Consider the following 18982-nt stretch of genomic DNA (forward strand, 5'->3'; position numbering starts at 1 on the left):
TTTAAAAACGGATGGACGGCGTGGATATAAGGAAAATATACCAAAGTGGGACCCACAATCAGGGATCCACCTACCTCTGCTTAGTCTAACATCCATGGAGCCATCCAATCCATCGAGGCAAAGGTGCTGAAAATGACCGATCCATATCATTGACAGTCCGGACCTGCAATTTTGTGGGTTCCATCCACGAGTTTCTCAAGAACCATCCTCGCCTGATAAATCCCAACCGTGGATATGGTTTGAACTGGGTGGACATTCCAGATCAATGTGGTGTGCACCATACTATGGTGCACACGAAGTGCACAGCCTCCACCCGCTCATTTTAGCCAGGGCCGCACCCCCATCCGACATGCCGTTTTATGTACCGTTCCTCGCTCATTTCAGCCCTTGTGTGAGAGAGGGGGAGAGGGAGAGTGAGAGTAGTAGATCAGATCTCTGGAAAATCTATCAGAAATTCCCCCAAGAAAAAGAAATTTCCACGGTTTTGATTTCAGAGCACTCACCATTGGATCCGTACGGTTGAGATTTTCCGATCCCTCGGATCTAGGGTTACAGATCCCACCCTTTCGGCGCTGCGGCTACTGCTTCTTCTGTCCTGCGCAGGAGGCTGAGATTCTGGCATGGGAGACGAGAACCCCAAAGGCGCGTGCGGGGGATCGGACGGTGGGGAGGAGCCTGTTCCCAAGACGGTCGCTGTGGATGGCACGAAGGGGGATGACGGAGAGATCGGTGGTGCCGAGCGCGAGCATGCGATCGGGTGCTCCCGCTACTTTCAAGAATGTGGAGAGGCCAGCGGGTGCGGTTCAGAGGAAGATTTTCAGCATAAGAGGGCAAAGGTTCTTTTCAATTTCGAGTGAGTTCTTGACGTTTTTTCATTTTGATTCTCTCTTCTTATGCAATTCTGCATCTATAGGCAGGTTGAGTGGCAGTTTAGTGAATAAGTGAACCTTGATGGGTGATTGTGTGGAGTCTTGTTCTGTGGTTTTAGTCCTGGCTTGCATGGGTGTTTCGCTTTGAGAATAGATGTTTTCTTGCTGCATTGGTAAGTACCCCTGAATCGTCATTTGGATGAATGTGTCATTTGGGTCACTTGGTTTTAAACTCTGTTGAGTGTTTGTGATGGCCTGGAAAGCAAAACCCAAAAGCGAGAGTTTTCAGTTTCCTGCATTTCCACCATGAAATAACAATTCCAAGATGACCGTAATATCAATTTGCCTACTTTGATACTCTGGCAAAGTGTGATGGTTCATGCACATGCACTCAACAACCGCCCACCGATGGGTGATAAGCCAAGAAATTGGAGTGGACTGATGCCCTTACTGGTCGATTGGTGGACATCTAATGGATAGCCGAAATGGAAAATAGTTACTGGGTCAGTTCAATAAACAAATCCCATTAGTTCGAATTGTCCAGTTCATCTAATTTTAGCAATGCGATCTATATAAAGTGGATCTTGTGATTTGAATGGTTTATTTTGAGTTGCACATATGCCATGTATACAATGTCTGAATGCGTATGAACCATCACACTGCCAACATTTCTGATGAATCGTCTTTGGAAATTGAGTCTGCTCGGTCCTGATTCTTGAGTTCTTCCAAATGTGCCTGAGAGGGTGGCTGTGGATCATGGATTGCAATATTGCCTGCTGCAATATGATTGTGGCTATGAGTATCAAGTTTAAGGAATGCAATGTTATTCAAGTTTTTTCCTCATAGAACTCTTCCGCCCTCCGATGCTTAAAAGGACGCTCCTTGTGGTGTCCCCTGAAAATTAATTGGTCATGCAATACCCATCGAATGTAAAGAGGCAATTTATTTTGATCCCATTGTTGTAGGTGGTAGGCGTGTTGAACCATCTCCATAATGGGGGGAGTGAGTGAACGGGAAGAAAGCTCCACCAGCCAGAAAAGAGGATACGCTCTCAATTGGTTTTCTTTGGAAAGCTCCACCAGCCAGAAAACGTTTTTGGACTTGGGCCAAAGCCAAAAAGAGGTTCACACTTCATTCACCAAGAGAATGATCTTCACTTTGTGGGAAAAAAAGCAAGAAACTACATGGTGACATCTACACTGTACATGTGGTAGTTGTATATGACAATCAGGTCCATTGATTTGTTGTGCTGTAAGCAACTTGAACAGATTTTAGTACTCAAAACTATCAGAGAAATGGATGTCCAACTTGATTTTTTTTTTTTTTAAGGATGAATTATTATTGAATTTTAGTACTCAAAACTATCAGAGAAATGGATGTCCAACTTGATTTTTTTTTTTTAAGGATGAAATATTATTGAACCAAAGAATAAGCAAACAAAACAACACCAAGAAAAACAAACAATAGAAAAGAAAAGCTAAAAGAACATAACGATACAGCAACCAGCCCCACGACTAGCCAACCTCAAGAAAGCCCTCAACAACCTTAGGCACCCAATCCCTGAACAGACAAAGGACTCGGCTAAACACTCTAATAGCGAGAAAAATAGTACGCCACTTCTTTCTGCCTGGCAGAACTCCATCTCCCACATGCCACACTTGGAAGAGACCTTCCATGGTCTATGGCATCACCCAGGAGCTCCCTGCCAACTGAATCACTCGGATTCAAATCTTCGAAGAGAAAAAGCAATGGATGAAGAGATAATTAACAGACTCTTCTTCTTGGAGACAGAGGATGCAGACATTGGGCAAAACCATTCCCCTCTTCCAAAGATTATCTGTGGTGAAGACATGATTCTTCCCAACAAGTCAGGCGAATGCTGCAACTTTAAGGGGGGCAAAGGTCACGTTGACTTGATGGATATGATTGTCAAATTGTTGTGCTTTTTGGTCTATGGTCCATGCACCCAGCAGCCCACAGATCAATGGTCCTGATCTCCATGTGCGATTACCATTTTTATGTTGGGGATCACACTTAATAGTACTTTTATGTATAACACATCACATAGCATTTCTCTGTGTGTTTTGACAGCGATATGAGAAACATTTGCATTGCTTGTATTTTCCTTGGTATGTTTTTATATTTAGTTACTAGTTAGCAGGCATGAGCATTTTATGGAGAGGTAAATGGGTGAGATTAGCATAGAAGTTGGCTATTTCCATCCACCAAGATTGACATTCCCACTAAAATTGGCAATTTTGGATGTTAAGTTCTCTCTACAAGTAGTACTAGTAAGCATTAATAGTGCAGAATGGCCCAAGTAACCTTCTCGGGTGGAAAAAAACGATTCAGGCTTGTTTTCCATTTTCTTTTCCCCCCCTTTTGGGGATGGGAGGCCCTTACCCTTGATCGCTATCACTGTGATACCCGTGTCTGAGCTACTAGGAGCTGGATTTCCATCCTGCTTAGCTAATCATTTGATTATGGAATTCTCATTATTACCTGGCAATAGTTCTACGAATGACTGCTCACTTCAAGCCTCCTTACCTGGTGTTGTGAGTGGCTGGCACGTGGCTTATATGCAGAGTTTTATTGCATCCATTAATATATTGTATACATATGGCGGCAATTTGAAAATTGATCGTATCATGGTGGAGTTTTCTTTTGATCAGGGAATCTGTTTGTAAATTTGTAATCTGGTAATGGGGATTACTGATTTATGATTAGTGGACATGGCAGTTTTTTGAATTAATGATATAATTGCCTTATTAATGTTGTTAGTCCAAAATCTAATGAGTTGGCTGGAGCATTTTGGAGTTATGGTGATGTGAAAGCAATGGAAACCACTAAGTACCAAATATAGATGGTAGAGGGCAGTGTAGGCATAACGGTATGACATTCAATTGCCATGGGTCTATCAACCGAGTATTCTCTTTAATATAGTAATGTATACATATAGATGACATTTATACAACATTTATTGTTGGCATAGTGTTCATTCATCCCTGCACTATCTTCTTTATTTTCTAGTTATTACTATTCATTAAATTACTGGTATGAATATAAGAATAAATGGTATCAACTGAGTATTCTATTTAACAGTCATAGATACATATACATAACATATGTACAACATGTTACGTGTGCATAATGCTTATTTCATCCATCCATTTCTATTCCTATATTGCCTTCTTTATTGTCTAATTATTATTGAGTATTCTCTTTAATATAGTAATAAATACATATGCATAACATATATACGATATGTTATGTCAGCATAGTGCTTGTCCTTCCATTTCTATCCCTACATTCTCCTTTATTTTCTAATTATTATTATTATTTACTTTTTTATGCGGTTCTTGCTGCAAGAATCATGAATGCCACTTGTCTTTGTGGACTAGGATACAATTCCTTCTAGCATGATGAAAGGTATGTTTTATCCTTAAAAATGATGGAAGGTGTGCTTTTTCTCACAGTTCCCATATAACTGTTGCTTTATTTGTTTCAATAATCAGTCATTGTCCTTTTCTTTTTCTCATTTCTTTCACCAGACCTGGGTGAAAGAGGAGGGTGGATGCCCAGCGGGCCGCCAACCCCAATTTGCTGGATATTTCATACCACATCATCTGTATGGCTGTGTCACATCCGATATTATTGTATTTGGTGGTATGTGTTTTGGTGGTGGCTGTGCACTTACAACATTCTTCAGCAATGGTCTTTCAATCCTTGTGTAGAGGTTTGCTCTACTTGCAGGTTTTACATTACTATGCCCAGGTATATTGTGTTAAAATGGAGAAGGTGATGTTTGTGTTTCTTATTTGAATGCAGGAGCTTCCGTGGCCTGACTATTTCATCTTTCTAGAAAAATTTCTGATACTGTTGCTATTTCTATTGCTGGGTCTGTTTGATAGTATTTCTGGACCACGGGTAATATTTATCATTAGTGTGAAACAGTGTGGTCATATGCGATCGCATAATCGCATAGAACCATGCATATGACATATGCGATGGTATGCAATCACATCGCATAATGGCATATGCGATCACATGCATTCCAGCGGTCAGAAATCTGATTGTTGGAACTTATTATTATTATTATTTTTTGATTTTCAGAAGTTTTGCCTATCAAAAGGCACGTCCTCCTCCGCCTCATCCTCCATTTCCAACATATACTCAGTAAAACTCTCAATACATACTCTCTTGCTCTCATACATCAATTTAAAGCCCTCATTCTCTCATAATCTCTTTCATAATTTTTCCTATCTTTATTCTTTACTATTTATTTTCACTTGAAGTTGAAGGCAAGAATCAATGATTTAGGATCAAGAAGTAAGAAGAAGAATCACTTAATACTATTTACTCTATCTCTCTCTCTTCTATTCTCTCATTCTAATCTCCATTCTAATCTCTTATTCTAATTTTTTAAATTCTAATCTCTATTCTAATTTGTGTTGTGTGATCTATTCTTGATTTCTTTCATTCAACTCAAGAGACTCAACAACTCAAGAGTCAAGTAAAGTCTCAATTCTCAAGTGGCAAGCATATACTCAAGATTCAAGTCAGCCAACAATAAAGTCTTCTATTTTGTTTCATTTTAATTTCTAAATTATAAAATTGTAATTGTAGACTTGTAGTTTCTAGTTTGTACTTTGTAGTTTCTAGTTTTTAGATTCTAGTTTATTTCTAATTTTCTAGTTTCTAGTTTATTTCTAGTCTCTAGTTTGTAGTTTCTAGGATTCAAGATTCAAGAGTATGATCATTTACATCAAGATTTTGGAATTTAGATTTCATGACTTTCAAGTTTCAAGTTCAAGACTTCCAAGTTCAAGAGAAGAAAGCTTTTCAACTTTCAGGACTTTCAACTTTCAACTTCCAAGGACTCAAGAAGAGTCAAGAGACTATCTCTTTCACTCTCTTACTATTGTAACTCCACAGTCTACAACCATACTAGTGACACTCTCTCCCGCCCTCTCTCTCTTAGTATATTTACTATTTACATACTACTTAGTGGTATTTACTTACTACTTAGTAGTTTGTACTTGCTTACTATACTAAATAATACTTAGTAGTACGTACTACTTGCTAATTAGTTTGTCTAGTACTTAGATTCTAATACACACTCATAGTATCATGCACACTACGGTCAACTAGTCTATCCTACTGGGCTACTACATAGTGTCATCATGTCTTCTTCCCAATCTTCTACTTTGAGGCCAAAGTTAAATGACCCGGGTTGGTAGTGCCGGCACTATCGAAGTGTCGGTGATAAGTCCCATGTAGTGTGTGACCTATGTGGATACGTAAGTTTCAGTGGTATTGGCCGGCATAAACAAACACCTTGTGCATGCATCGGGAGCAAATGCAAGAGCATGTACCAATGTTACTTCCGAAATCCATAGGGAAATCATGGAGTATATGGACAAGCATGTTCGAAAAAGACATGACACATCGGTCATGCAAGAAGAATTTATGGAGAAAGAAGCTTATGAGGACATGAATGTAGTAGATTTGGATGAATCTACACCACCTACATCCACAGGGTGATCTAGACTGGCCACTAAAAGGGCCCGTGGGCATGGGCCTATAGATAGGTGGTGTAGACCACATCTGGAAGATATGGTTGATCGAAGGGGCAAAGGACTTGCCCAAACCACTTTAGAAAACTGATACAAGAAGAAGTATGGAAAAACCACGATTTAGTATATTGCAAAGTGGTTGTATCAAGCTGATGTAGCTTTTAACACCGTGAAGATGAAGATTTTTAAAGTAATGGTTGAGGGTAAAGGTCAATTTGGACATGGCTGGAAACATCCTTTCTATCATGAAGTGAGGGAGAGTTGTCTTAAAAAGAAGGCAGAGTTTATTAGAAGCTTTATCTTTGAATACAAAGAAAGTTGGAAAATATATGGTTGTTCATTAATGGTTGATGGATGCACTGATAGATCCAGTCGGACAGTGATAAACTTCATTGTAAATTGTCCAACTGAGACCATGTTTTTAAAGTTCGTGGATGCATCAGCCCATTCCCACACGGGCGATTATTTATTTAAATTGTTAGATAGTATAGTTGAAGAGGTAGGAGAGGAATATGTTATCCAAGTTATCATAGACAACACAACTAATTATGCAGCTGTCGGTTGCCAACTTATGGAGAAGCGACGACGTTTATTTTGGACACCACGCGCGACACATTGTGTCGATTTAATGTTAGAAGATATAGGTAGGTTATACCTTAAAGTAATTGCTAAGGCTAGGACAATTACTATTTTTATGTACAAGCATGCACTTCGTCTCCATCACATGAGAAGCCACCTTGGGTGCAAGTTGCTTTGTCCAGCCGTGAACTGATTCTTAACAGTCCTCTTAACACTACAAAGATTACATTGAAAGAAAGCTAAACTTAGGCCCTTTGTAGTGTCGGCCGATTAGAATAATGGACCATGGTCAAAGAAGGTCGAAGGAAAATTAGTCCAACAAACCATTATTTTTGCTCAATTTTGGGCTCAAGTGGTAAATGCCTTAAAATCATCGGAAGTTCGGAACCCTTAGTAAGTGTGTTGTGATTGGTGGACAGTGATGAAAAGCGACCCATGGGCTATATCTATGATGCGATGGAAAGGGCTAGAAACAAAATAATTCAACACTTCAACTATAAAGAGCGTGATTACCAATAATGGAACACTTCAACTATAAAAAGCGTGATTAGCAACCCATCCTAAATATTATAAATGCTACATAGGGCAACCAAATGTCATCCCCTTTGTATTTGGCTGCCTACGTCCTTAATCCAGTCGTATTCTTTGCGTCCGCCAATTTGACTACGACAGACGTCTATCATATGGTCGGATTTCTAAACGCTTTAGAAAGAATGGTTCTAAACAAAGAAGAATATGATAAAACTTATTGGGAGCTGGACTTCTAGAGGGATTTGGTCAAGAGAGATTGTTATCAGACATAGGAGTATGAAATTGCCAAGTAAGTGTGCAATTCTATGAAGTTCTACAACTCACAATATAAGAAGTTTAAGTGAGAAAGTGTCTAATTTAAACTTATTTGCACAACTAACTGGTTGTCTATGTATGGAGTTGACCCGACTCGGAGGGATTCGGTACTGCAAAAGTTGGCCATGAGAATTCTTGGCCTTACGTGTTCTTCGAGTGGTTGCGAGCGCAACTGGGGTATATTCGAGTCGATAAGTTTTACAACGTAAAAGTTCTATAATTCACTTCCAGTTTCAAATTTCAATGCTAAATTGCTAATATCACACGTTCTAATTGTTAGTGCAGCAAATTCACACACAAAAAAAAGAAATCGCCTCGAACAAAAGAATTTCAATGACTTAGTTTTTGTCCAGTATAACCAGAAGTTGCGAGAAAGAATCCAAGCTAGGTGAGAAAAGCCTGGATTTTATGATCCTAAAAGCCTGGATTTTATGATCAGTGAGTGACTTGTGGAGACAAAGGATCTAGTCGTTGCCGGCGAGTCCCTTACATGGACCCAAGTTGAAGACGTCGCTTATGGATCGGCACCTGGCGAAGGTTCTCAATGGCGGAGAAGAAGAGCTGGAGAGGCGAGCAGTAGGACGAGGCCTGCCCCTAGCAGTCAAGGAGAAGATATGATATTAAGATTGAAGAAATACAAGAAGAAGATGCCCGACCATTAGACATGGATGAGCAACTTGTGCGGATCGATGGCGAAGAAACAAAAGAAGATGAAGTGTATGTTGAAGAAGGAGATGACTCTGACGATAGAGCTGGGCAATCTTGACCCGATTCGGTGGATTCGACCAGATCCGACTCGATCCGAACCGTTCCGACGGCTTGGATCAGTGCGGATCGAGTAGGGTAGTCCAGATCCGAAAGCCTTTTGGGTCGAGTTCGGATCCATACCTACCCGGACCGATCCGATCCGACCCGATCTGGAGTGGATAAACCACATGCATTTTCACGGTGGGCCCCAACAGAGTATACTTAGTACGATAAAAGAGAGCCAGAAGCGGATTTTGCATGGTAGTACTTGAAATGTGTTCTAGACTTAATGGACGGCTTAGATCGATCTATTGGATAGATCGATCTATTGGACGGTCCAAGTTACACGATGCAACTAAGATTAGTGTACCCTAGAGCTAGGCATTTCTGACCTGCTCCAACCAGATTCGACCCAATTCGAACCGAACCAATGGTCTGGATCGGTGCGGTTTGGGTAGGATCAGGCAGATCCGACCGTTTATCGGATCGGGTTTGGATCAATGCCAATCCGGATCAGACCGATCCGAAATCCGATCCGATCCGATCCGGGCCATATATGGTGTATATTTTATAGTTTCTAATAAATTTCATTTTATATGTATGAAAAAAGGGAAAGTTGATAAGAACTTACATAGGTTTTAAGCTGGTATGCTGAAAATCATGATTCTTTTGCCATGCGAGTTGCAGAGAGAGAGAGAGAAAGAGGTGCAGTTCGTTGCTTCTTCCTTGATATGCCGGGCAAACAGTTCAAATGTTCAAGTGCGCAGTAGAAAGGAAGTGTATTGGCGGGTGTACCTCACACCAGCTATATAGCTGCTATATTGATGTTAGTAAGATCTGTGGGTCTAATATCCAAACCGTACATCCGTTTGGCGAGCTCGTTTTAAGGCTTGAGACAAAATAAGACAGATCTAACCATCAACTGGACCACACTGCAAAAACTAGTGGGAGATTGAACGTCTACCGTTGAAACCCTTTTTAGGGTCACAGAAGTTTTGGATCAATATGAAATTTGTTTTTCCTCTTCATTCAGGTACTTGTGACCTTATGAAATTTGTTTTTCCTCTTCATTCATGTACCTGTGACCTTATGAACAGATTGGATGTAAAATAAACGTTATTGTGGGCCCTACAAATTTTTTAACGGTGAAAATCATCATCTCCGTTGCTATTTATGGTGTGGTCCAGATGATCTTTGGATATGATTCATTTTTTGGATAATGCTCTAAAATGATCTCAAAAAATAGATGAACGGTGTAGATATAATAAATACATCACTGTGGGGCCCATGTAACTTTGATCTCCTTTGAACCGTTCGTACAACTCGGAGCGTCAGTGCTCGTCTTCGCACGACACGTACCTAGAGCAGCTATATAGCTAGTGCTAGCTACAGACAGCAGTACTTATGGCAATTAAAAAGCTTCTTCAGGAAGCTATACAGCTGGTGTAATGCTTCTTCGAGAAGCTATATAGCTGGTGTGAGCTATCGTACGTTTTTATCCTACTGAGTAAACTATGTGGGGCCCGTCTTGAATTTTTTTGGTTTATCCACACCGTCCATCAATTTTTCCAGATCATTTTAGGGGTTGATACTAAAATTTAAGTATATCCAATAATCAAGTAGATCGCACCATAGGAAACAGTGAGAATAATGATTTCCACACCATTGAAAAAAAAATGAACGATCCGAACCTTGCCCAATCCGATTCGACTCGGTTTTCCTAACCGAGTCGGACTCGGATTGGTTCAGGCCACCAGGGGTTCGGATCGGTTCGAGTTAGATGGCTTGGATTCGGTCCTGGATCGGATCGAGTTCGGGTCAGGTCCTGCAAATTTCGAACCGAGTCGAGTTGGCCCCAATTCGATCCGACTCGGTCCGATGTTTTTCTCATAACATAAAATGATTTATAAAAATAGATGGAGGGCATGGATGAAACACATACAATATGGTGGGGCCCACATAGCACCAACCACCAGCGATTGGCTGGTGGCAAGGGGAGTAGCCAATCCGTTTCCAGTACCGGCGCTCCTCGAGCTCCGAGTTATACGAACGGTTCAAAGGAGATCAAAGTTATATGGGCCCCACAACGATGTATTTATTATATCTACACCGTTCATATATTTTTAGAGATCATTATAGAGCATTATCCAAAAAATGAATGATATCTAAAGATCATTTGGACCACACCACAAATAGCAGCAGAGAATGATTTTCACCGTTAAACAATTTGTGTGGTCCACTTGATAGTTAGATTTGTCTTATTTTTCGTCTCAAGCCTTAAGACGAGCTCGCCAAATGGATGGACGGTTTGGATATAACACATACCCCATGATCAAGTCAGCAATGCAGTCTGCACAGCTGCACTTGCATGAAAAGCACGTCACTGCACTTTCGTGCAGTGCATGTCAACACTAGAAAATGTCCGGTAAAAGCATGGATACGGTAGACGGACAGTTCTTTCAGAGCCATGTGGGGCCCACCTTGATGTATATGTTTTATCTAAGCCGTTCATCCATTTTGACATATCATTTTAGGCCTTAAGCAGAAAAATGCAGTATATTGAAGGCTGAAGTGGACCAAACCACATGAAACAGTTGGATTAAATTCATACGATCCGAATTGTACCCAACCCGATCCGACTCGATTTCCTTGACTGAGTCGAACTCGGTTCGTGTCAGGCCAACCATGCATCGGATCGTTCCGAGTCAAGTGACCCGGACTCGGTCCCAGATCGGATCGAGTTCGGGTCAGGCTATTGAGATTTCGGATCGGATCGAGTTGGACCCACTCCGATCCGATCCGGACCAATGCCCAACTCTATTTGACGGTGGTGATGTGCCACAATGGGAGAGGGAACAATGTATATAGTAAATCTATAGATTGTACTATGTAGATTTTGTTTATCAATAAAAGTATCAAGCTTTTATTAATAAGTTGGTGAGTTGTTAATTTTTAATTATTAATAACTTAGTATAGGTAATATTACACAAATTAGTTTGAAAATTGATGGGAGTAGTTAAGTCTTTTTGAAAAGAACATAAATTTCCCAATTTTTGTTGATCTTTTTTCTTTTTATATTTTTTCAAAAAAAAAAAAAAAACAAAAAAACTGTGTGATCTCTTATGCTATCCATAATCGCATAAGCGATCACACAGGTTGGATGGCATACACTCGCTTATGTAATTTAACAACATTGGCGTGAAACTCATAATTGTTTACAAGCCACCTCTAAAGAAGGGGTATTTTTGATATTAAATGTTGTCTGCTTTGCAACGCATTTTGTAGGAAACCTTGGATCTACTTTTATTTGTAGGAATTGCATTTGTTATCCACTTCTTGTAGCATTTTTGCTTCATTAATTCTGAATTTGTCATTTGTGGTACTCAGCATAGTAATCCTTTGCGTTTGCTTTAGTTATGCCTGATCATTTCTTGTAAACTTGGTTCAGGATTTTTTTAAAGAATGCTTTCTTGTAATTTTCCATATACATATTATTGTTTATTTCGAAACTACTAATTATGTGCACGACTCTTTTAACAGAGCATGCCGTTATGTTGCTACAACTTCAGGCACTGATGCATCTGCTTCCCTTGCCGAGGGAGACCACAATGTTTGTCATTTGAGTGTTCCATCTGAAAATGAGATGGTCCTTTACCATAACTTGATGTCAAATGATCCTGATGCCAGAAAGGCCATGGACTCTACTGAAGAAGTGGATGATGATGGAGATGGGTTTAACATTTCCAACATGGAAGATTTAGAAGTTAGGATGGATCTTACGGATGACTTGTTACACATGGTATGTTCAAGCTTATTTCATACAAGAATTGCTGTTATTAATTACTTCAAACTGTGATTGCTTTGGCATTTATTTACTTTAATGTGATTGCAGGTTTTCTCCTTCTTGAAACATATAGATCTCTGTCGAGCTGCTAGAGTCTGTAGGCAATGGAGATCAGCTAGTTCTCATGAAGACTTTTGGAGGTGCTTGAATTTTGAAAATCGAAACATCTCCTCACTGCAATGTATGTCTTCTAGCCATGCCTCTTTCATGGTGAATAAGTGTGTTGGGGACCTGGGGTTCTTTCTATTTGATTGAAAATAAAGATATATTTAAGAAAATGAATTCAGTGTAGAAATTGCAGTAAGGAAAGCCTTTTGGATCTAACTTCACACGGTTTTTAAGTTCAATGATTGAAAACTGCAAATTGCAGAAAAATATTTACTGGTTCTTTGTCTTTGCAGTTGCTGACATGTGCCACCGGTACCCGAATGCTACTGAAGTAAATATTTTGGGCGCTCCTGCTATTGACGTGCTTGTTATGGAAGCAATGGTCTCCCTACGGTAATTGCCTTCTTTCTAACATATTTTTGAGCAATATACATCTGTTGCGTCATCGTCCTCTGAGTTGTGTTACTCATATGGCTGGTTGATCTCCAGGAATATTGAGGTTTTGATACTGGGTAAAGGGCAACTGAGTGATGCATTTTTCCATGCCGTAGCCAATTGTCATGCGTTGAACCATTTGAGTATTAGTGATGCATCTCTTGGTAACGGTATTCAAGAAGTATCCGTGTTCCATGATAAGTTGCATCATCTTCAAATTATAAGGTGTCGTGTGCTCCGTATTTCAGTCAGGTGAAAATCTTGCAAAGTTTGGAAGTCTAAATTATGCTTCTCACATGCAGTTGTTTTGTTGTTTATTGGCCAGAAGGGCTGAACCATGGTAATTTTCTTTGCAGGTGCCCTAAGCTTGAAACTTTGTCACTGAAGCGCAGTACCATGGCACATGCCATACTCACTTGCCCCCAATTACTCAAATTGGATATAGCTGCCTGTCACAAACTTTCAGATGCTGGAATTCGTTCGGCAGCAACATCATGCCCTTTGTTGGCATCTTTGGATATGTCAACTTGTTCGTGTGTCAGTGATGAGACACTACGTGATATAGCCCTTTCATGTCCTAATCTTCGTGTTCTCGATGCATCTTACTGTCCAAATATTTCACTTGAGGTCTGTCCTGTGATTTTTAGGCCTTCTTCACTGTATCGATCTTTTTTATTTTGCTTCAACTTACATGATTACATGCCCATCTTGGAAGTCTGTGAGACTACCAATGTTGACAGATCTGAAGCTTCATAACTGTGAGGGTATAACTTCGGCTTCGATGGCTTCAGTATCTCATAGTTATATGCTGGAGGTTAGAATAGTTGTCCTTGGGAATTTGGTTTCATCTAAGTGGGGTTTATTTGTTTTAGCTTCCATACTTAGTTCTCCACTACTGCAAAGCTGATTGTAGGACCTGGATCTTGATTGCTGCGGACTGTTGACATCTGTCTCCTTGGATCTGCCACATTTGCAGAATATCAGTCTTGTACACTGCCGCAAGTACAATTCTTTGCCCTCGTCTCTCTTTCTGGATAGTTTATCTTTATGTGGTCCATATGCTGAATTTTGATTAGTATATAACTGCACTTTCTGTAGATTTGTTGATTTAAATCTGAGAAGCCCTGTGCTTTCATCCATAACTGTTTCCAATTGCCCTGCACTCCATCGCATCAACATCACATCAAATTCACTTCAGGTGTGGATTATCTGAAAAAGCTATATTTCTTCCTTGGCGTTTCCCACTTGTCCTGTTTGTTATGTAATACTTTTGGACTTATGGGTTGCTTTTTCATTGCAGAAACTGGTATTGCAAAAGCAAGAAAGTCTGACCACAGTGTCACTGCAATGTCACAGCCTGCAAGAAGTGGATCTTACAGAGTGTGGATCTTTGACAAACTCTATTTGTGAAGTTTTTAGTGACGGCGGCGGCTGCCGGATGCTTAGATCACTGGTTCTTGACAACTGTGAGGTTGTGAACTATATCAATTTCATCCATGCTGATGTATTATTTATTGTTTGCTATGTGCTAATTATTATTGAAATTTGCATATGTTCGGAAATTTAGTGCCAATACATGATCTTCGAAACTATGTTGATGGCATCACCTATTTCTAGGCCTATCAATGGACCGGGTAGGCCCGATGGGCTTTTGGGCCTGGCCTGCTGATGCAGGACATGAAAATTAAATATGATATGCGAGATTTCAGGCTTAAGATCACGTTAGTTCAGAAACAATTACACAAATTCCATATCTCACATGAAAGTCCAAACATTCAATTAAGGGGAATCTATGCGGGTCCAGGCCTACACATGATAGGGCTGGATCAATAAAAATTATGAACCAAACGATACTCAAAGATAAGAAATAATTATCCATACATGCATAGTAATCAGTCCCTAATCTAAGGGATTCACTAATTTGAAATCAAGGAACCCTAGGGTGAGAAAATGGGCATAAAATTGGAGATTTGAATAATTTAGGGTTAGGTTTAAGGATTTTGGGTGAAAGCGGAGTGAAAGAGAGGAGAGAGACGAACCAGAGAAGTACTGCACGTGTGGACAACAACAATGGCCCAGACACACATTTGTGTGATCTCAGCTGCACGTGTGTGGGGCCCACTATTCAGAAAAAGGTCACCTTGACCCTGGTCGGCCAGGGGATGGACTCCAAAACCCCAAAATCTCAGCTCGATGCGATGTACGGTTTGTGCGTGGTGCTCCGCCGAAGTTTCAGCCCCCCTGTAGGGCCAGATTCTGAAATTCTGCTGTGGGGAGGAGAATTGCTGCAATAGATGATTCGAAGTATAGATGATGGGGTGTGATGAGAAGAAGGGATGGTAGAAGATGGGTAGTAGAGATGGCGATGGATGTGGGTGAATCGGGATAGATGTGGCTTCGCACCAAGATAGTTAACCCTTCGATGAAGGGAGGGCTTTGCACCCAATTAGGCTTCACAACTCAGAAAGTAGGAAAATGCAGAATTTTTATTAATCTTCAATCAATTAAAAAAAAAGCTACAAGGGGTGCCTATTTATAAGAAAACCCTAAACCCCAAAACTCGCGCTATGTGCGCAATCTATTACTTGGCGATGAAGTAAACCAAAATAAAAACTAATCAAAAAAATCTAAAGCGTCCAGATGTTCTAAATAACATTAATAAGCAAGACCTAAAATATGAAATCAATCTGACTGGTGGGCCACGATCATGAGATCGCATGATGGACTTTTCTTGACTAACGGGCCCACTCTTTTGAATTAAAACTTCGTCTTCTAGGTAGGAGGCCCTCCCTGGACGTCGTCAACGAATCCAGATCGACGGTGGAGTCCTCCTTCTGGCGTAAGTGCGTAAAAGGGGTGGCGTGAGTGCGCGTGATGTCCCCATCACCTGCCTCGAGGCGGGCTTGGGCTAGAGTATTAGGCCCGAGGGCCGGGTTCAGGCCTAAAAGTCCAGCTTGTTTCTTAATTGGCCCAGGCTTGGACTTGGCCTTCCAAAGTCCTGCCGGCGGGTTTTGCAATTCTTCTACAGATTCCTTCTTCTCCTCTCTTTTTCTCACCTCCATGCTCCATCGGCCATTCTTCTCCCTCACTGGATCTCTCTCACCTCCAACCTTCTCATCTAATCTCTCTCCCTCTCTCCTCCTCCCTCCGTCTCTCATATTTCCCCCAAAATCAAACTAACCCAAATCAAATTCTCTCTCATATTTCTCCCAAAATCAAGCTGACCCAAATCAAATCACAATCCGAACCCTTCTCTTTCATTTCTCCCAAAGTCCAAACAAAATTGGAACTCCTCTCTTATTCCCCCCCAAAACGAACCGAAATCTGAAACCCATTCAAAACCCCTCCGAATCCTACCTGCTCCAAACCCTAACCCTAATCCTAACCGCCAAATCTTCTCCATTCACACCACTTGCTGTAGCCATTACTGATGATGTATGCTCCAAATTCCTCCGTCGCTTCATGATGCAACACTGTTTCTTCTGGTTTTTTTTTTTCCCTTTTCCTTTTTCTTTTGAGAGGGTTTGGGCTTAGGCTCGGGCTCGGGCCGGGCTCTGCATAATTATGCCAGGCCGGGCTGGGGCTCGACTATTTTAGCTCATCATGGGCCCAGTCAGGTTCGGGCTTATGTTTAACAAGCCGGGCCGGGCTTGGACAGAGCTTGGCCTGGCCCTAACCCGGCCTGTTGACACCCCTACCTATTTCTGGTTCTCATATATTTTCTTTGGCCCTTTTCTTTTTTACCTTTTGAACAGTATTGTAAAATGCCAGACTCTAATGTTGTGTAGAATAGACCATACACATGCACCTCACATTGTTGCCTGTTTTCCACCTTTCGACATGTCTTTTTATCTCTTCGAAGTGTATTCGAGATATGTTTTGAGGTTGGTCATATTAGGAATATGTCATGAGAGCCACAGCCCACAAGGCTTACACCTCAAAAAGTGGAGAAGCATGCTGATCTCTGTGAATATTACTTCACACCATTGGTTCGAGAGGTCCATGGTGTTGCCCTCAACGCCATTTATGTATTTTTTTGATTGGTACCTTCGTTTATAATTTACTGGAAGAGAACACATTGCAACAGGGGTAGAGATTGCCAAAGAGCTGATCTAAATGCTTCTTTATCAAGAAAATCAACATGGAAGATAACAAATGAAATCATGAATGTCGATAGTGTTGCCTTTTTATTGGCATCCATATGTTGGAAAACATGCTACCTTTTTATAGTTTGTAGCCTGTACTGTGGTATGTAAATGTGTGGTGTGTTGTGAGCCCATGTTCTTTAATTGCGAGTTTCCAATGACATTTATTTAATAATTAGTGTACGGCGTTCAAACTTTGTGTCTCTGTCATGACACTCATTTTAATTAGAACCTTTGTTTTTATTTGGTAAATTTTTTTTTCTTTCCATCATTTTCTTTAGTTGCATCCGCTATAATCAATTGATTTCTTTTCACTTAGTTTGGTCTTCAAAAGGTCAATTTTGATTTTTTGTCCTCCTTTTAATGAGGACTGAAACACATTGTAGGAGCTTTTAGAGCTAAAAGTTTGAGATCTATATGATTGTTGCTTACTGAATTGCTGTCTGACTCTGATCAGAGTTTTTTACTGCTTAATACTATCACTTGTTCATATGTTTGTGGTGACGAACATTTTGCTTAGCTGTGTCCCTTGTTTTTTTTTTTTTGGCTCAGAGTCTCACAAGAGTGGAATTCAACAGTAGTACTTTGGTCAGTCTGTCGCTGGTTGGTTGTCGTGCCATGACTTCTCTTGAACTTTCTTGTCCTTATCTTGATCAAGTTCATCTGGATGGTTGTGATCATCTTGAAAGAGCATCATTTTGCCCTGTAAGTGATACTGTGTTTCTTCCCCCTCTGAGATATAACCTTACTTATTACATGGTTTGTGCAATTGATGAAGAACCTTTGTTTTGCATACTATGATAGACTGATATCTATTGGTTTATTTCCCTGTTAGCTAATATTAATTAAATTTTTTTTCCTTAAAATTAATAAATTAATTTCTTTCCTTGTTGGAGAATGTAAGAGTTTGGACATATATCTATCCTCCGCTTGATGTAACTGTCAACTACAATTAAATGTTATGCTGTTTTAGTCGATGAAACTTGTGTGTTGTCATCCATTGCATGTAATATTGTATCACCATCCCTGCACATTTTGAGTAGAATAATTAACCACACATTTGATATTTTGGATAATGCTTCTGTAGTACCTCCGGGTAAAGTTAGGAAAAATGTTAAATATTTTTCGTTTGTCTTCTGGTTTAAGTAGTCAAATGCAACATAAAATTGGAAAACAAAGAAGGATCTCATTCCTCAATCATCATCATCTAAGCCTTATTTGTCATGTGCAATCGCATATGCGCATATCCATATGCAAATCGCATATGCGATCGCATATGTTGCATATGCAAAAATATGTGATCGCATACAGCATATGCGATCGCATATTGGCCATGGCACATTGAATTTTTATTTTTTTGCAAAAAAAATAACATTTTGTCTATAAAAAGGCTTCCAAATCTCCTCCATTTGCAATATTCTCCCTCCAAAACTCTCTTACTCAATTTTTCTCTTACATTTCTTAATTACAAGTGGTCTTAATCTCCCTCTTTATTGTATTTCCTACTTCCAAGTGATCTTAATCTCTCTCTCTCTCTCTCTCTCTCTCTCTCTCTCTCTCTCTCTCTCTCACACACACACACACACACACACACACACACACATTCCCTCTCTCATGGAAGTTGGAAGATCAAGATTCAAGCACTTTTAAGTTTCAAGGAAGATAGCTTGTTGATTTTCTACCATAATAAATAAATAGCTTGTTGATTTTGTTGTTACTTCTTGTTAACTATATTGTTAAACGTGGATGACTTGATGTTTAATTCATTGTTTAATTGATTTTATCTCTCTCAAATGTATTTTAAATATGTAAAATTAGTTATCTATTAACTTA

The 18982-nt window shown here is 40.1% G+C and overlaps 2 protein-coding genes across 3 annotated transcripts in view; one reads left to right on the plus strand and one right to left on the minus strand.

The window, feature by feature from the left end:
* The first annotated feature begins 352 nt into the window (after positions 1 to 352).
* LOC131251703 (F-box/LRR-repeat protein 15-like) overlaps positions 353 to 18982 on the plus strand; it is a 41342-nt gene continuing 22712 nt past the window's right edge. The window contains exons 1-11 of one of the 2 annotated variants that reach the window (XM_058252601.1): positions 354 to 853; positions 12158 to 12416; positions 12510 to 12642; positions 12863 to 12962; positions 13059 to 13256; positions 13361 to 13631; positions 13720 to 13818; positions 13918 to 14006; positions 14103 to 14202; positions 14305 to 14475; positions 17702 to 17854. In XM_058252601.1, the coding sequence (XP_058108584.1) occupies positions 621 to 853; positions 12158 to 12416; positions 12510 to 12642; positions 12863 to 12962; positions 13059 to 13256; positions 13361 to 13631; positions 13720 to 13818; positions 13918 to 14006; positions 14103 to 14202; positions 14305 to 14475; positions 17702 to 17854 (1806 nt within the window). In that variant the 5' untranslated portion in view covers positions 354 to 620. Of the gene's footprint in view, positions 854 to 12157; positions 12417 to 12509; positions 12643 to 12862; positions 12963 to 13058; positions 13257 to 13360; positions 13632 to 13719; positions 13819 to 13917; positions 14007 to 14102; positions 14203 to 14304; positions 14476 to 17701; positions 17855 to 18982 lie in introns of both variants that reach the window. The other variant, XM_058252602.1, reaches the window with a different exon arrangement.
* On the minus strand, positions 14555 to 16327 carry LOC131251704 (uncharacterized). Its single transcript, XM_058252603.1, has 2 exons — positions 15892 to 16327; positions 14555 to 14666 (listed from the first exon to the last, which is right to left on the minus strand). Exons 1-2 carry the CDS (start codon positions 16160 to 16162, stop codon positions 14608 to 14610), a joined length of 330 nt encoding a protein of 109 aa, XP_058108586.1. The 5' UTR covers positions 16163 to 16327; the 3' UTR covers positions 14555 to 14607.

Source organism: Magnolia sinica, chromosome 7 (genome assembly GCF_029962835.1).
Source record: "Magnolia sinica isolate HGM2019 chromosome 7, MsV1, whole genome shotgun sequence".
Classification (NCBI taxonomy): domain Eukaryota; kingdom Viridiplantae; phylum Streptophyta; class Magnoliopsida; order Magnoliales; family Magnoliaceae; genus Magnolia; species Magnolia sinica.